General features: G+C 42.6%; 1 protein-coding gene across 1 annotated transcript in view; it reads right to left on the bottom strand.

The window, feature by feature from the left end:
* Positions 1 to 15704, bottom strand: part of LOC308195819 (uncharacterized protein) — a 219717-nt gene extending 204013 nt beyond the window's left edge. Inside the window, exon 1 of the mRNA XM_080593868.1 lies at positions 15413 to 15704. Within this exon, the coding sequence (XP_080449994.1) occupies positions 15413 to 15499 (87 nt within the window). The 5' untranslated portion in view covers positions 15500 to 15704. The remainder of the gene's footprint in view (positions 1 to 15412) is intronic.
* Between the last annotated feature and the right edge of the window lie 568 nt (positions 15705 to 16272).

Raw genomic sequence — 16272 nt, 5'->3', positions numbered from 1 at the left:
CAGAAAACAGAATTCTGTGCGAACCAGATAGTTAGCACACCTTCAGAAGAGGTGTCACACAAGCATGCCAAGGGCACAGTGCCACTTGGGCTAATGCACCCAGTGCTTTGAGGGGCAAAAACCTACACAGACCAATGAATCCAATGGGATGAGGCCTAAGGTCTTGTTTGGACCACTGAACCCAGTACAGAAAGTGTCAAAATTCACAACTTCAGTTTACCAAGAAGGTGATTATGCCCAAGCAATGACAAGCGGCACATAACAGGAGTGCTTAGCATCACAAACAAGAGCACAGGACTGCTCCATAAAACACAGACACCCTTAGCCTCATTCTTCACTGACTGTCATGGGCAATTATAAGGACAAAACCTCAACACTGAAGAACACAGAAATAAAATTTCAGATTTTATTTACTAAATGGGATGAGTATAGTAAGGAGATAACAATCCCTATTCTGCTGCCCCTCACCACCTCCCAGATGAAGGCTTCCAGTTTCCATTGACAGAGGGGAACAAGACACTCACTTGAGCCAGTCAAGGTGTCCAATCCTGTCTGCCAGCCTGGCCTTTACAGGTAGTGGTTCCACCCTTAGCTCAGACATCTGCATGGTGTTGGATGCCCATGAAAGTGCTCCCCTGCAAAAGGCTATTGTTTTCACTTTTTACTGCTTTCCAAATTGAGCATGAGATTGAGAGAAGGGATTATACTCCTTTAATCAGCACTGGTTAGACTACATCTAGATACCGTGTTCAGTTTTGGATCTCCAGCACAAGAAAGACATTGATAAAGTGCAACAAGGTATGGGGAGGACCACCAAGCAATGTGGGGGCTGGAGCACTTGCCCCTTAAAGAGGAGCAGAAGGACAGGTGATTAGCGTGGAGAGGAGACAGCTGCAGGGAAGACTTAATTGCTGCCTGCCTGTTCTGTTGGGGAGGTCATGGAGGAGATGGAGTCAGTGGAGCTCAGGATATAGACAAAAGGCATAAATTGACACAAAGAGATTCAGACTCAGAATAGGAAGAAACTTTTTCCCCATAAGGACAGTCAAGCCCAGAGACTTTGTACAGCCTCCATCCTTGAGGTTTTCAAGATCCAGCCAGATATAGAATCACAGAATCAGAGAATCACAGAATCACAGACTCAAAGGGGTTGGAAGGGACCTCGAAAGATCATCGGGTCCAACCCCCATGCCAAAGCAGGTTCCTTAGAGCAGGCTGCCCAGGTAGGCATCCAGACGGGCCTTGAATATCTCCAGAGAAGGAGACTCCACAACCTCCCTGGGCAGCCTGTTCCAGTGCTCGGTCACCCTCACCGTGAACAAGTTCTTTCGCATGTTGGTGCAGAACTTCCTGTGCTCTATCTTGTGGCCATTACCCCTTGTCCTATCCCCACAAACCACTGAAAAGAGGTTGACCAAATCCCTCTGTCTCTCACACCTCAGGTGTTTATACACATTGGTGAGATCCCCTCTCAGTCTTCTTTTCTCCAGGCTGAACAGACCCAGGTCTCTCAGCCTTTCTTCACAGGGAAGATGCTCCAGGCCCTGTTTCATCTTTGTGGCCCTCCACTGGACTCTTTCCAGGAGATCCCTGTCTTTTTTGTACCGGGGAGCCCAGAACTGGACACAGTACTACAGGTGAGGCCTGACCAGGGCAGAGCAGAGGGGGAGGATCACCTCCCTTGACCTGCTGGCCACGCTCCTTTTAATGCACACCAGGATCCCATTGGCCCTCTTGACCACGAGGGCACACTGCTGGCTCATGGTCAACCTGTCGTCCACCAGGACCCCCAGGTCCTTCTCCTCAGAGCTCCTCTCCAGCAGGTCGTCCCCCAGCCTGTACCGATACATGCAGTTGTTCCTTCCCAGGTGCAGGACTCTACACTTGCTCTTATTAAACCTCATTTGGTTTCTTCCTGCCCATCTCTCCAGCCGGTCCTGGTCTCGCTGAATGGCAGCACAGCCTTCTGGCATGTCGGCCACTCCTCTCAGCTTTGTGTCATCGGCTTACTTGCTGAGGGCAGACACTATTCCCTCATCAAGGTCGTCGATGAAGATGTTGAACAAGAGCGGACCCAGCACCGACCCCTGGGGAACGCTGCTAGTCACAGGTCTGCAGCCGGACTCTGCGCCGCCAATCACCACCCTCTGAGCTCGGCCAGTCAGCCAGTTCTCAACCCACCTTACTGTCCACTCCTCTATCCCACACTTTCTCAGCTTTGCTATCAGGATGTTATGGGAGACAGTATCGAAAGCCTTGCTAAAGTCAAGGTAGATGACATCCACTGCTCTGCCTCCGTCTACCCAGCTGGTGATGCCATCATAGAAGGCAACGAGGTTGGTTGAGCACGACTTCCCCTTGGTGAGTCCATGCTGACTACTCCTCATAACATTCTTCTCTTCCAATTGCTTGGAGATGACATCCAGAACGAGCTGTTCCAACACCTTTCCAGGGACAGAGGTGAGACTGACTGGCCTGCAGTTTCCCGGATCCTCCTTCTTGCCCTTCTCGAAGATCGGAGTGACATTGGCTATCCTCCAGTCTTCAGGCACCTCTCCTGTTCTCCAGAACCTTTCAAAGATGATAGAGAGTGATTCGGCAATCACCTCTGCCAACTCCCTTAGCACACATGGATGCATCCCAACAGGACCCATGGATTTGTGTGCATTGAGCCCACTCAGACGCTCCCGAACCACTCTCTCATCAACCACAGAGGAACCCTCCATTTCCCAGCCCCTTTCTCCTCCTGCCAGGGTTGAGGAGTCCCGGGGGGGAGTCCTTGAAGCAAAGACTGAAGCAAGGAAAGCATTCAGTATCTCTGCCTTCTCGGCGTCTCCCGTTACCAGGACACCCCCCTCGTTCAGCAAGGGACCCACATTATCCCTAGTCTTCCTTCTACTGTTTACCTGGTCCGATCCGATACCTGACTTTGCTTCAGGTAGGAGATTTAACTAGGGTCTCTTCCCACCTTAATTATTCTGTATTTTTATAACATTTCTTTTCCACGAAGGTAGTATTTTTATTTTTAAAGATAATTAAAATTAAAGTTCTATGCTGAAGGTTGTCTTATTGCAATGATATTAATTAATTCAAGAATGTAAATAGTTTGGTGTATCTTTTTAGAAGTTACTGAGATAGCATGCATTTACAAATAAAATGATATGAAATTTTGCTGTTTATATGCAAACTAAGGAATTTTGTATCAATATCAATTGTAAAATAACATAGTAAGATTAAACGCAGTGCTACCACAGTACAGCATATACATCAGTACCTGTAGTTAGAACATCATTTGCATAATGCATAAATCACACAAATATTTCTCATAATTAATTTAGCCTCTTTCCCCTTCTCAGTATGATATGAGCAGACCTGATGAAATACAAGCAGACTTGGTTTAAGAACACACACAAAAAGAAAAGGTTCATATGCAAGGAGTGGGTTTCAGCACTTTTGTCAGCATGCAGCTGAAGCTAAAATGGAAAAGTATAAATTATATATCATCTGTTTTGCCACCACAAGCTGTGTCCTAGTTGCAGTGGAAAACAGCATTCACTTGCAGGGGAGAGAAACTGGTACGCCCTTCTTTGTACAGATTCTCAATGAATGGAAGAGGTTTAAGGTCTCAGAAAGCAGTTTCACAAGAGGTTGATACTGGGATATGTGATCTCAGATCATCATCTGCTACAGTGCTACACTGTTCTGGGCCAGCCTCTCTCCTGAGATCTTGCTGAACCTAACTCAGAGAAGAAACCCACCACTGCCAGATTTCCAGCCACTTGCAGACTAGGAAAGCAGGATTCTGCATTAGAACCTTCATAGAACCTTCATTTATTTCAATTCACTGCTGGTTCTTTTTTTTTTTTTTTTTTTTTAATTATTACTATTATTATTTTCATTCATTCTTTCTTCCATGTCACATAAATGTACAGAGGAGCCTCTTGTCAAAAAGTCTGTCTTGCTAAGACAGTCTTGGTCAAAAAATTCATGTCTCATCCCTTCTCTGCCTTCTCCTCTTAGCTTAACTATCCATCTCCAAGTATGCTGTTCCCTAGCTCCTCACACCAACACCACTGAGGTTCACTTGACTTCTGCAGAGCTGAACAAAAGACAAAGTCTACAGTGGACTGTTTTCCCCACAAAAGTGGACTAGTTTTTCCCAAAATGACAATAAGGAAGGAAGATTCAATGGAGATTCTTCATTTCTGTTGTATTGTTTACAGTATTTTTCCTTCTTTTTTACCATTGTTTTGTTCCAGACTATTCCTAAATCTTATACCCTTTTTGCTTTCCAAAGTGATTTAGCAAATGCTTATTCTCTTATTCTGTCAGTGAATTAGTAGGGATGGTATATGAACTTCTTATGTGCAGCTCCTGATATCTAAAGCAGCCCTTCAGTGCCTATTCATTTCTTAGGTTCTCAATCTCAATTGAAATCTCTATGGAAAACAGTACCTTTTCAAACCTCTCTCAAATTTATCCTATTGTTAGATGCTCACTTTAATTCTATAATTACTTCATTACTTTTGCAAACCATTCTGCTATGAAAGATGAAAATCAAGGCAGTATTATATCAGACAAAGAAAAAAAAAAGAGCTATAGGAAAGAATGAAGCTTCTTTTTTTTTTTCTCTAAAATTTAAGGGCATAAGAGTTGCTCTTTCAGAGACGAGTTTTCTCTTCCGTTCATGTTTATAGTTAATATATGTTTCATTCCAAAACTTCCCAGGTTTAGACAGGTCTGAATGAAGGAGAGATTCTAAAAAAAAATAAATAAAATAATCAATATTTGAATATTAAACAGCTCTGACTGGATACTGGGAAATATGATTCTATTTGCGGATGAATAGTGTTTCTTTATTTTAAAAACATGTTTTACCTACATTAATGTTCTCTTCCATTTCTCCTTCTATTGTTTTTACGTAGTTCCTACAAGCAAACACAGAGCATTTCTTATATGGTATCTATCAGCAGATTCAGCATGAGCAGCTGAAATGATAGAATATTCACACATTTGAAAGTATTTCATTTCTTCTTGCCTAGCTTATTGGAATCATATACAAGTTGTTAACTGAGACTAAATGTTTTAATGTATTCAAAGGTGATCCACTTTTAGATATCAGATAAATGTTCACACCATCTCTTTGATGACAGTCAATTTTTAAATACAATCAGACAATCATGTTTTTTACATTATAGAAACCGGACACTTTCCCAGTCATCCTTTTCAAATTATGCCACTGTCCGACATCATATCACTAGCTAGAAAGATAAAATTAAGTTGTTCAAAATAAGTTTGATGTAACAGCATTTATCATTTTACTCTTTTAAGAGACTACTTAAGGGAGTCACACATGCAAAAGATTTGCATGAATACCAGATCTACTAAAATGCTAACCTAAAATTTAAATGTCATGTTTTAATTTTAAAGTCTTCTGATGTAAACTGTTCCACAACCTAGAGGAGAAAATCCCCATGAAAGATTTTAGAGTTGTCAAAGTAGTAATACACAGGAAATCACGGAAGGCTAGAAATACTCGACATATAGAGAAAGACAGCTGCAGCCTCTACCTCATACAGCCTCAACACTTCCTGTAAAGAGAGTGAAATTCCCATTAAGACTTGTCTCTCCTGCTAAACCAATCACCTTTCTTTGCAAAGATTTGTATTCAGGATTCATAGAAAACAGTGGATATCACATGTAAGAGTGAAAAAAAATAAATAATCCTGTAGTTAAATTGCATAATCTGCATTATTTGTGTCACTAACAGCAATCTTGCTCACATGACTTCAAAACTCATAATAGTAACAACTACTTGAACTGAAATGCGTGTCATACTACAACTGGCTTCCAAAATACATGGCTGCAATATTTCTGCTAGACCACATAAAAATGGGTGATAAAGCATTTTGTCATCTCCTGTTTTGGAAGAAGAAAAAGCTAAGCTAGCACTGGTGTCCTACACTTTCATAAGTGGTGAAGTGTTTTTAATTTCTATAGTGCTGCGGTTATAGTTTCTATAATGTCTATGCTGACAGTTTAATTTCTTCTCAAAATGATAAGAAATTCCATTATCTTGTTGCCATTCTTCTGCAATTATAACTGCAAAATTAAATGCAAGAAAAGTAATCCAACTTCCCTATAAATGACTGAATATCATTGTATGAAATTTCAAAAGAATTGTATATATATTTTTAAGCATTTGTTAAACATCAGTGAATGAATCACATTGCCACCACTTCTTCACTTGTGTGATGTTGTTAAACACTACCTGAGTTGTGTTATTAGAGAAACATATTTGTGAGGGCAATCTTAATTTCAGCCTCGACTGAGTACAGAACCGATTCACTAAATGAAATGAAGAAGTCTGCTTTGAAAACAAATACCAGGGTCATCGAAGCTGAAGTGGCTGTGCAAGCACTCCAGTCTGGAATCTTCAGTTGAGTCAATTCTAATTTTTTTTCAGAGGTTTTTAAGGACTCACAGCTCCTCCAGAAAGCAACAGTGGCTTTTGACTGTTTAACTGCATGTGTTTTGCCCAAAAGCACACAATTGCCTGAATGGATGAACAAGGAGCTCCTGGACAAACTCAAACACAAAAACAAAGCCTACAGAGGGTGGAAGAAAAGACAAGTATCCTGGAAGGAATGCAGAGAAATTATCCAAGCAGCCAGGAACAGGGTTAGGAAAGACCTGCTAGAATTAGATCTGGCCAGGGATGTCAAGGGCAACAAGAAAAACTTCTGTGAGTATATATCAGTGATAAAATGAATACTGGGCAAAATGTGGGCCTGCTTCTGAAGGAAATGGGAGATCTGGTTACTCTAGATATGGAAATGGCTGAGATACTCAGTAACTTTTCTGCCTCACACTTCATTGGCAAGTGCTCTAGCCATACTACCCAAATCCCAGGAGGCAAAGGCATGGACTGGGAAAATGAAGAACCACCCACAGTAGGAGGTCAGGTTTGAGACCATCTAAGGAATGTGAAGGTGCACGAGTCCATGGGACCTGATGAGATGCATCCAAGGGTCCTGAGGGAAGTGGTGGATGAAGTTACTAAGCCACCACCCACCCGCCCACCATATTTGAGAAGTTGTGGCAGTCTGGTGAAGTTCCCACTGACTGGAAAAGGGAAAAAAAAAAATTAGAAAGGGAAAAAAGGAAGACCTGGGGAACTACAGGCCAGGCAGTCTCACTTCTATGCCTGGTAAAACCACGGAGCAGATCTTCATGGAAACTTTACTAGGTTACATAGAAACCAAAGAGGTGATTGGTGACAGCCACATGGCTTCACTAAGGGCAAATCATGCCTGACAAATTTTGGTGTCCTTCTATAGCGTTACAGTGTTGGTGGATAAGGGAAGAGCAACTGACATCATCTACCTGGAATAGTGCAAAACATTTGATGCTGTCCTGCACAACATGCTTATCTCTAAATTGAAAACATGGGTTTGACAGATGGACCATTCAGTGGTAAGGAATTGGCTGGATAGTCCCACTCATTCAATTGGTACTGTCAATATGCTGGAGGGAAGAGATGCCATCCAGGGGGATGTTGAAAGGCTTGAGTGCTAGGCCTGTACAAACCTCATGAGGTTCAACAAGGCCAAGTGCAAGGTCCTGCATCTAGGCCAGGGCATTCCTAAGCACAAATACAGGCTGAGTGGAGAATAGATTGAAAGCAGCCCTGATGAGAAGGACCTGGGGGTGTTGGTTGATGAGAAGCTCAACATGAGCTGGCAATGTGCACTTGCAGTCCAGAAAGCCAACCGTATCCTGGGCTGCATCAAAAGAAGTGTGACTAGCCAGGTGAGGGAGGTGATTGTTCCCCTCTACTCTGCTCTCAGGAGAGACCCCACATGAAGTACCGCATCCAGTTCCGGAGCCCCCAGCAGAAGAACAACATGGACCTGTTAGAGCAAGTCCAGAGGAGGGCCACAAGAATGATCAAAGGGCTGGATCACCTCTCCTATGAAGACAGGTTGAGAGAATTGGAGTTGATCAGCCTGGAGAAGATAAGGCTCCAGGGAGGCCTTATAGTGGCCTTCCACTACCTAATGGGGCTGGAGAAGGACTCATTGTCAGGGAGTGTAGTGATAGGACAAAGAGCAATGGTTTTAAGCTAAAAGAGGGTAGACTTAGGCTAGATATAAGGAAGAAATTATTTACTGTGAGGGTGGTGAGGCACTGGAACAGGTTGCCCAGAGAAGCTGTGGACGCCCCATCCCTGGAAGTGTTCAAGGCCAGGGTGGATGGGGCTTTGGGCAACCTGGTCTAGTGGGAGGTGTCCCTGCCCATGGCAGGGGGGTTGGAATAGTCTGGTCTTTAAGGTCCCTTTCAACCCAATCCATTCTGTGGTTCTGTGATTCTATAATTACTTCTATAATTACAAACTAGGAATAAACTCCTGTTCTTGATTTACTGTGCCTTGCTTATCCTCTGTGGTTCACTACTCTTTCACGAAAATACCATATAGGCCCATAGCTTTGGCAAAAAATTGCACTTAATTCTGCTAGAATATTTTAAGAATTAGCATCACTAGCCTAATTTTCAATATATTTTGGATGGGATCTCATCTATTCTGTCTTTTCTAACATACTTTTGAATGTGGTATTACTTGGAGAACTGAGTGTCAAAGAAATAACAAAATGTAATATTTATACATTCTTTTCATAACACATCAGTTCTCTGGCAGGGATGCTCAGTGGCAAGAAGGGACCAAGTAAACCATATACCTGTCAAGGAATAGAGGTTCTCCCAGAGCACACAGAAAAATAAGAACATTCCTGAAGCCGTGACAAGCAAAAATGGTATTCAATTCAGTTCACTCCACAGATCCCATAGACTTCCTCCTAGCTAGCTGGAACGGAAGCTGGATTTTTCAGGCACGCGTTTGTTAAGAGAGAGAGGGGTACCTGAAGAGGCTGTTACACAGTGTCCATTATGTAGTACTATGATATATTACATAGTATTACGTAGTGTATCCATTTCTAGTTTGAACAATAACAGTCTTATATAAACTACAAAGGTGAATTAACATTAGATCACTACCAGCAAAGGACAAGTTTTAGAGCCAGATGTTTCTCCTTTAAGTGATGAACACAAAAATAAGGATACATTTTGCTAAACACAGAACAAGCAAGCAGACAGCTCTTTTGGATTAATATAATATTCAAACTACAACATTTTAATGCAAGTCAAACATTAAAAAATAAAGGAAGTTAATTGATTTTAAATCTAAGCCATTCTGCTTTTATGTTGAGTTTTATATTTATTTTTTATATGTATATGTATATATTTTATATGTATTATCTTGCCATGCTACAATTTATGGTTTCATAATTACATTTTCCTGGCATTGCTTTATTTCTTAGGAAGTTTCTCTACTGTTGCACATAAGCAACAAAGCAAATTACCATCGTGAAGTGAAATAGCAATAACTCATATCTTCTAAATGCACAAGATAAGAACAAGAATTTCTTTTCCAGTTTTAAGAGTCTTTACCTGTTACCACTATAGGCAGGATTTAAAATGAAAAAGAAGTGATATATTTTACAATTTTCTTCCTTTTACAGCGTTCGTGAGCTATTTAAAGTGTGATATGAATCAGAATAGTGGGTAGAAAGTTCATTATATTGCAATTTTGTTTTCCCATGCTTTAATTACAAATATAGAATTCATAATTGATGCATATAAGTAAAGTCACAAGATGAAAAATAAAACAAAGTTAATATTCAAGGAAGAAGTTTTCCTCATTTGTGATGGTTTTGCATTCCTGTGAAAACTTTCAAGTGTTTTTTAATGCTTCCTATGGTCAAAATATAGAAAATGCATATTATTTTTGGTAGAGTTATAAAGACATAGATTATGCCCATGTACTCTTAGACTTCAGCTTCAATGAAAACAATTTTTTCCATTACAGAGTTAGAAATGAAATAACTGTCTATGAAATTATATGCACCTAGTTATCTAAATTGCCTACTCTGAACACATTTTAAAAATTATGGATATTTTCTGCATTCAGAATATCATTTCCAATAGGTCACCTTCCAGAATTCTGTTCCCTCTTTCTTTAGTAGTCATTTATCCCTTTCAGCTCCTTGAAGCAAAATCTTTATTGATCTTTAATTACTAAAATACCATAAAGTTCAATGGGTGATTTGATATATCAAAGCTACGACCTGAAAATCTGGATCATGTTACTCACATTATGACTTTTCTTCTGATATCATTTCTTATGCCAAATAATATGTCACCTCCCAAGTGATCTTCATGACTTCAGTATGACCATTTCCAAAAAGCTCCTATGCATATATGAATGAGATCAGTATCTTGCTGTTTAAAAGCGAGATACTCCTCCATATTTCTGCACAGAAATATGAGTGGTTTCTCAGTCAAACTGAGTAGATAAAGTTACAAAAAAGACAAGGAACATTCTGTATATCTGCAATACAATATTCTATAAAACTATTTCACAGTTTCATTAATTATCAGGGACAGACAACTCTCAAAGGCAAATTTATTCCTTCTGGAAAACTTTTTTCTACCCCTCCTACTTACAAAAAGGAAATTGATCAGAAACCTTATTCTGAATATTAAAAAAGAGAGACTGGGATTCAGGGAGAGATGGGACAAATGATTCTGACATGCCAAGAAGCCCCAGTACGGCTGGCGCAATGCCCCCAAACAACTGCGTTCTTCAGCAAGGAACTGAGTAAATCCAGGTTATCTGCAAAGCAATACCTGCTTGCTGAGCAAAGTGCTTGGAGATAACTTTGAAAGACCTCTGTTATTTGAAGAGCTGAGAGGTATCACTGTGCACAAGTTTATCCCAATTTCTAGGTTATATCACTTCTGCTAGATTTTTCAGGTTTCAATTCAAATAATTTTCAAAGGAAAACAGTCCAGATATTTTTTTTTAAGTATACATGACAGCAAATATGAAGACATACAGACATCTTATAAACTAACAGTCCACTGTTCAAAAGGGGAGGAAAGTAATTAAACCATAATCATGTTTAATGACTTATATTTAACATCTTCTGAAACTCAAAGGACATAAAGGCACCATTTGACACAATTTACTTATAGGAAACACTCCACTGAATTGAACTTCTTGAAGTGAATTGCAACATCTGAAACTTGATGAATTTGACCTTAAATATCAATGTTTAGATGAGTGAGATTTATACAGGAGGAACAGAACAGGACAAGACACCAGTAAGGTGACTTAATTAAAAGTAAACACGTCACTGACTACTCAGAAATTATTTCTCCACTATTTTCAGTCTGCTCCATTATTGGCAAGACTATTACCTGTCTCTAATACCTTCCTCCGACTTAAGGATTAGGCAGGACATTATTATACCTGCCTGATCACTGTCAATGCTTCTGAATTCTAGGACTCCCTTATGTGCCTATCTAATCTTCATTTCCTTCTAATTTTAACAGGAAAATAGACACTTGCTAGCCATTTTTCCATGTAACACCAGGTTTGAGTAAAGACCAACAATGCCTGGCATAAAGACTTTCATGTGGACAACACATTTTCCTCAGCTCAAAACATTATTTTCTGGTAAGAAGTGGAGATTAAAATAAAATAAAATAAAATAAAATTAAAAAAAAAAAAAAGCTTGAAAATGAGAGTGAAAACACGCTTCTACCAGGGACCTCTGCAGTTCTTTTCTCACCTCAGAAACATCCTTGTTGTGGTTTAACCCGGCCGGCAGCTAAACACCACACAGCCGTTCGCTCACCCTCCCCCCTCCCTCTCTGGGATGGGGGAGAGAAACGGGAAAGTGAAGCCGGTGAGTTGAGATAAAGACAGTTTATTAAGACAGGGAAATAATAATAACAATAATAATAATAATAGTGATAATGATAATAGTATTAACAATAATAATGTGTAAGAAAACAAGTGATGCACAATGCAATCGCTCACCACCCGCTGACCGATGCCCAGCCTATCCCCGAGCAGCCGGCCCCCCACCCCGGCCAGCCACCCCTATATATTGTTTAGCATGACGTCAGATGGTATGGAATACCCCTTTGGCCAGTTTGGGTCAGCTGTCCTGGGTCTGTCCCCTCCCAGCTCCTGCTGCACCCCTAGCCTGCTCGCTGGCAGGACAGAGCGAGAAGCTGAAAAGTCCTTGGCCTGGTGTAAGCACTGCTCTGCAACAATTAAAACATCAGCATGTTATCAGCGCTTTTCTCATCCTAATCCAAAACATAGCACCCTACCAGCTACTAGGAAGAAAATTAACTCTGTCCTAACTGAAACCAGGACATATATCCACCCCTTATTCCATACCATTTATGTCATGCTCAGGTTACACTCTTTCCAATACATTCTAATTAATCATCATTTTCATCTATGGTATATAGCAATCATGGTAGTGATGACATACAGTATTATATAATAATTAACATACTACAATTCAACTCATGGGCTCTTCTTACCCAGTATTAAATCCCCTTGAGGTACACACCAGACCTCCCCATTCTTTTGCATTACCCACCAAGTGCATCCAGGTCCCTGAGCAAAAGCAATCCCACGAGTGGGTTTGCCTTTTCCTGAGGCAGGAGTAGCCCAGACTGTCTTACCCAGCATGTTTCTTATGTGCACTACAGGAACTTTAACCCCTTCTACAGTGCGTAACTGGTTTGATTGGGCAGGTCCAGCTCGGTTGGCAGATCCCCTGGTATTGACTAATCAGGTGGCTTTTGCCAAATGTGTATCCCAACTACTGAATGTCCCAGCACCCATTGCTTTCAGTGTAGTTTTTAACAGTCCATTGTATCGTTCAACTTTCCTGGAGGCTGGTGCATGATAGGGGATGTGATACACCCACTGAATACCACGTTCTTTGGCCCAAGTGTCTATAAGGTTGTTTCGGAAATGAGTCCCATTGTCTGACTCAATTCTCTCTGGGGTGCCATGTCGCCATAGGACTTGCTTTTCAAGGCCCAGGATAGTGTTCCGGGCGGTGGTATGGAGCACAGGATATGTTTCCAGCCATCCGGTGGTTGCTTCCACCATTGTAAGCGCGTGGCGCTTGCCGTTGCGGGTTTGAGGGAGTGTGATGTAATCAATCTGCCAGGCCTCTCCATATTTATATTTCAGCCATCGTCCTCCATACCAAAGAGGTTTTGACCGTTTGGCTTGCTTGATTGCAGCACATGTTTCACAATCATGAACAACCTGTGCTATAGTGTCCATGGTCAGGTCCACCCCTCGATCACGAGCCCATCTGTATGTTGCATCTCTACCTTGATGGCTTGAGGTGTCTTGGGCCCATCGGGCTATAAATAATTCACCTTTATGTTGCCAGTCCAGGTCCACCTGAGCCACTTCAATCTTAGCAGCCTGATCCACCTGCTGGTTGTTTTGGTGTTCTTCAGTAGCCCGATTCTTGGGCACATGAGCATCTACATGGCGTACCTTTACAACCAGGTTCTCTACCCGGGCAGCAATATCTTGCCACAATGCCGCAGCCTAGATGGGCTTGCCCCTGCGCTGCCAGTTGTTCTGCTTCCATTGCTGTAACCACCCCCACAGGGCATTTGCTACCATTCATGAATCAGTATAGAGATAGAGAACTGGCCACTTTTCTCGTTCAGCAATATCTAAAGCCAGCTGAATGGCTTTTACTTCTGCAAACTGACTCGATTCACCTTCTCCCTCAGCAGCTTCTGCAACTCGTCGTGTAGGACTCCATACAGCAGCTTTCCATCTCCGGTGCTTTCCCACAATACGACAGGACCCATCAGTGAACAGGGCATATTTCTTCTCATTTTCTGGTAGCTTGTTGTACAGTGGGGCTTCTTCAGCACGGACCACCTCCTCCTCTGATGACATCCCAAAGTATTTGCCTTCTGGCCAGTCCATAATCACTTCCAAGATTCCTGGGCAACTGGGGTCTCCTATTTGAGCCCGCTGAGTAATCAGTGCAACCCACTTGCTCCATGTAGCATCAGTTGCATGATGTGTAGAGGGGACCCTTCCTTTGAACACCCAGCCTAGTACCGGCAGTCGGGGTGCCAGGAGGAGCTGCGCTTCAGTACCGACCACTTCCGAAGCAGATCGAACTCCTTCATATGCTGCCAATATCTCCTTTTCAGTTGGAGTATAGCGGGCCTCAGATCCTCTGTATCCCCGACTCCAAAACCCCAGGGGTCGACCTCAAGTTTCCCCAGGTTCTTTCTGCCAGAGGCTCCAGGTGGGACCATTCTCCCCGGCTGCGGTGTAGAGCACATTCTTTACATCTGGTCCTGTTCGGACTGGCCCAAGGGCTACTGCATGAACTATTTCCTGCTTAATTTGTTCAAAGGCTTGTCATTGCTCAGGGCCCCATTCAAAAGCATTCTTCTTACGGGTTACTTGGTAGAGCGGGTTTACAATCAGACTGTAATTTGGAATATGCATTCTCCAAAACCCCACGACACCTAGGAAAGTTTGTGTTTCTTTTTTGCTAGTTGGTGGAGACATAGCTGTTATTTTGTTGATCACATCCATTGGGCTTTGACGACGTCCATCTTGCCATTTTATTCCTAAAAACTGGATCTCTCGTGCAGGTCCTTTAACTTTATTCTGTTTTATGGCAAAACCGGCCTTCAGAAGGATTTGGACTATTTTCTTCCCTTTCTCGAAAACTTCTTCTGCAGTGTCACCCCACACAATGATGTCATCGATGTACTGCAGGTGTTCAGGAGCTTCCCCCTGCTCCAGCACAGACTGGATCAGTCCATGGCAAATGGTAGGGCTGTGTTTCCACCCCTGGGGCAGCCGATTCCAAGTATATTGGACTCCCCTCCAAGTGAAAGCAAACTGTGGCCTGCACTGTGCTGCTAGAGGGATGGAAAAAAATGCATTAGCGATATCAATTGTGGCATACCACTTGGCTGCCTTTGATTCCAGTTCATACTGGAGTTCTAGCATGTCCGGCACTGCAGCACTCAGTGGTGGCATGACTTCGTTCAGGCCACGATAGTCCACTGTTAGTCTCCACTCACCATTGGACTTTCGCACTGGCCATATGGGACAATTAAAAGGTGAATGAGTCTTGCTGATCACTCCTTGGCTCTCCAGTTGACGAATTAGCTTATGGATGGGACTCAGGGAGTCTCGGTTGGTGCGATATTGCCGCCGGTGCACAGTTGTGGTAGCGATCGGCACTTGCTGTTCTTCAACCCTCAGCAACCCCACAACAGAAGGGTCCTCTGAGAGACCAGGCAAGGTAGACAACTGTTTAATGTCCTCTGTCTCCAAGGCAGCTATGCCAAAAGCCCAGCGGAACCCTTTTGGGTCCTTGAAATATCCTCTTCTAAGATAGTCTATGCCAAGGATGCACGGAGCATCTGGGCCAGTCACAATACGGTGCTTTTGCCACTCATTACCGGTTAGACTCACTTCAGCCTCCAATACAGTTAACTGCTGGGATCCCCCCATCACACCATAAATACAGATGGGCTCTGGCCCTTTATAGCTTGATGGCATTAGAGTACATTGTGCACCGGTGTCTACTAAAGCCTTATACTTCTGTGCGTCTGGCGTGCCAGGCCATCGAATCCACACAGTCCAATAAACTCGATTGTCCCTTTCCTCCCCCTGGCTGGAGGCAGGGCCCCTCTAGTCCTGGTCAGAATCTTCGTTTCTGTGTTTAAAGGACTGCCTGCTGGAAGTTGGAGCAGCAAACTTTTCAGAGAACCCCTTTTTCCCAATTGTTTTCTTTTGCAACTCACTTACCCGTGCCTCTAGGGTCGCAGTAGATTTTCCATCCCATTTTCTCATGTCCTCTCCATGGTCACGTAGGTAAAACCACAGGGTGGCGCGGTGTGTGTGCCCATCATATTGTCTTCCTTGCACAGATGAACGTTTACCCCTAATAGCTGAGACACTGGTTTGTACAGGTGGGGAGGAAAATAATCTCTCTTCAAGTTGGTGGATCTTTTCAGAAAGTTTCTCCAAAGTATTCTCTTTTAGCTGGTGGACACTGGTTCGTTCAGGTGGAGAGGAAGATAAATTCTCTTTAAGTTAGTGGAACTCTTCAGAGAGTTTCTCCACAGCCGAGACACAGGCCTGTAGGAAAGAGGAGAGACTTTCTTCATACTGCCGGAGTTGTTTAGCCACTTCATCCACTGTGGGTTCCTCATCCTCTTTCCAGGCCATTATTGCCAATGAGCTGGCATATGATGATGGTGCACTCTGTATAAACTTGCGTCACATGGGTCGTGTACACTTGACTTCATCTGGATCTCTGGATATTTGTC

Source organism: Anser brachyrhynchus, assembly GCF_964034855.1.
Source record: "Anser brachyrhynchus genome assembly, chromosome: 1".
NCBI lineage: Eukaryota > Metazoa > Chordata > Aves > Anseriformes > Anatidae > Anser > Anser brachyrhynchus.
The sequence above is the reverse complement of the archived record's forward strand: the minus strand, read 5'-3'. Positions and strand labels throughout refer to the sequence as shown.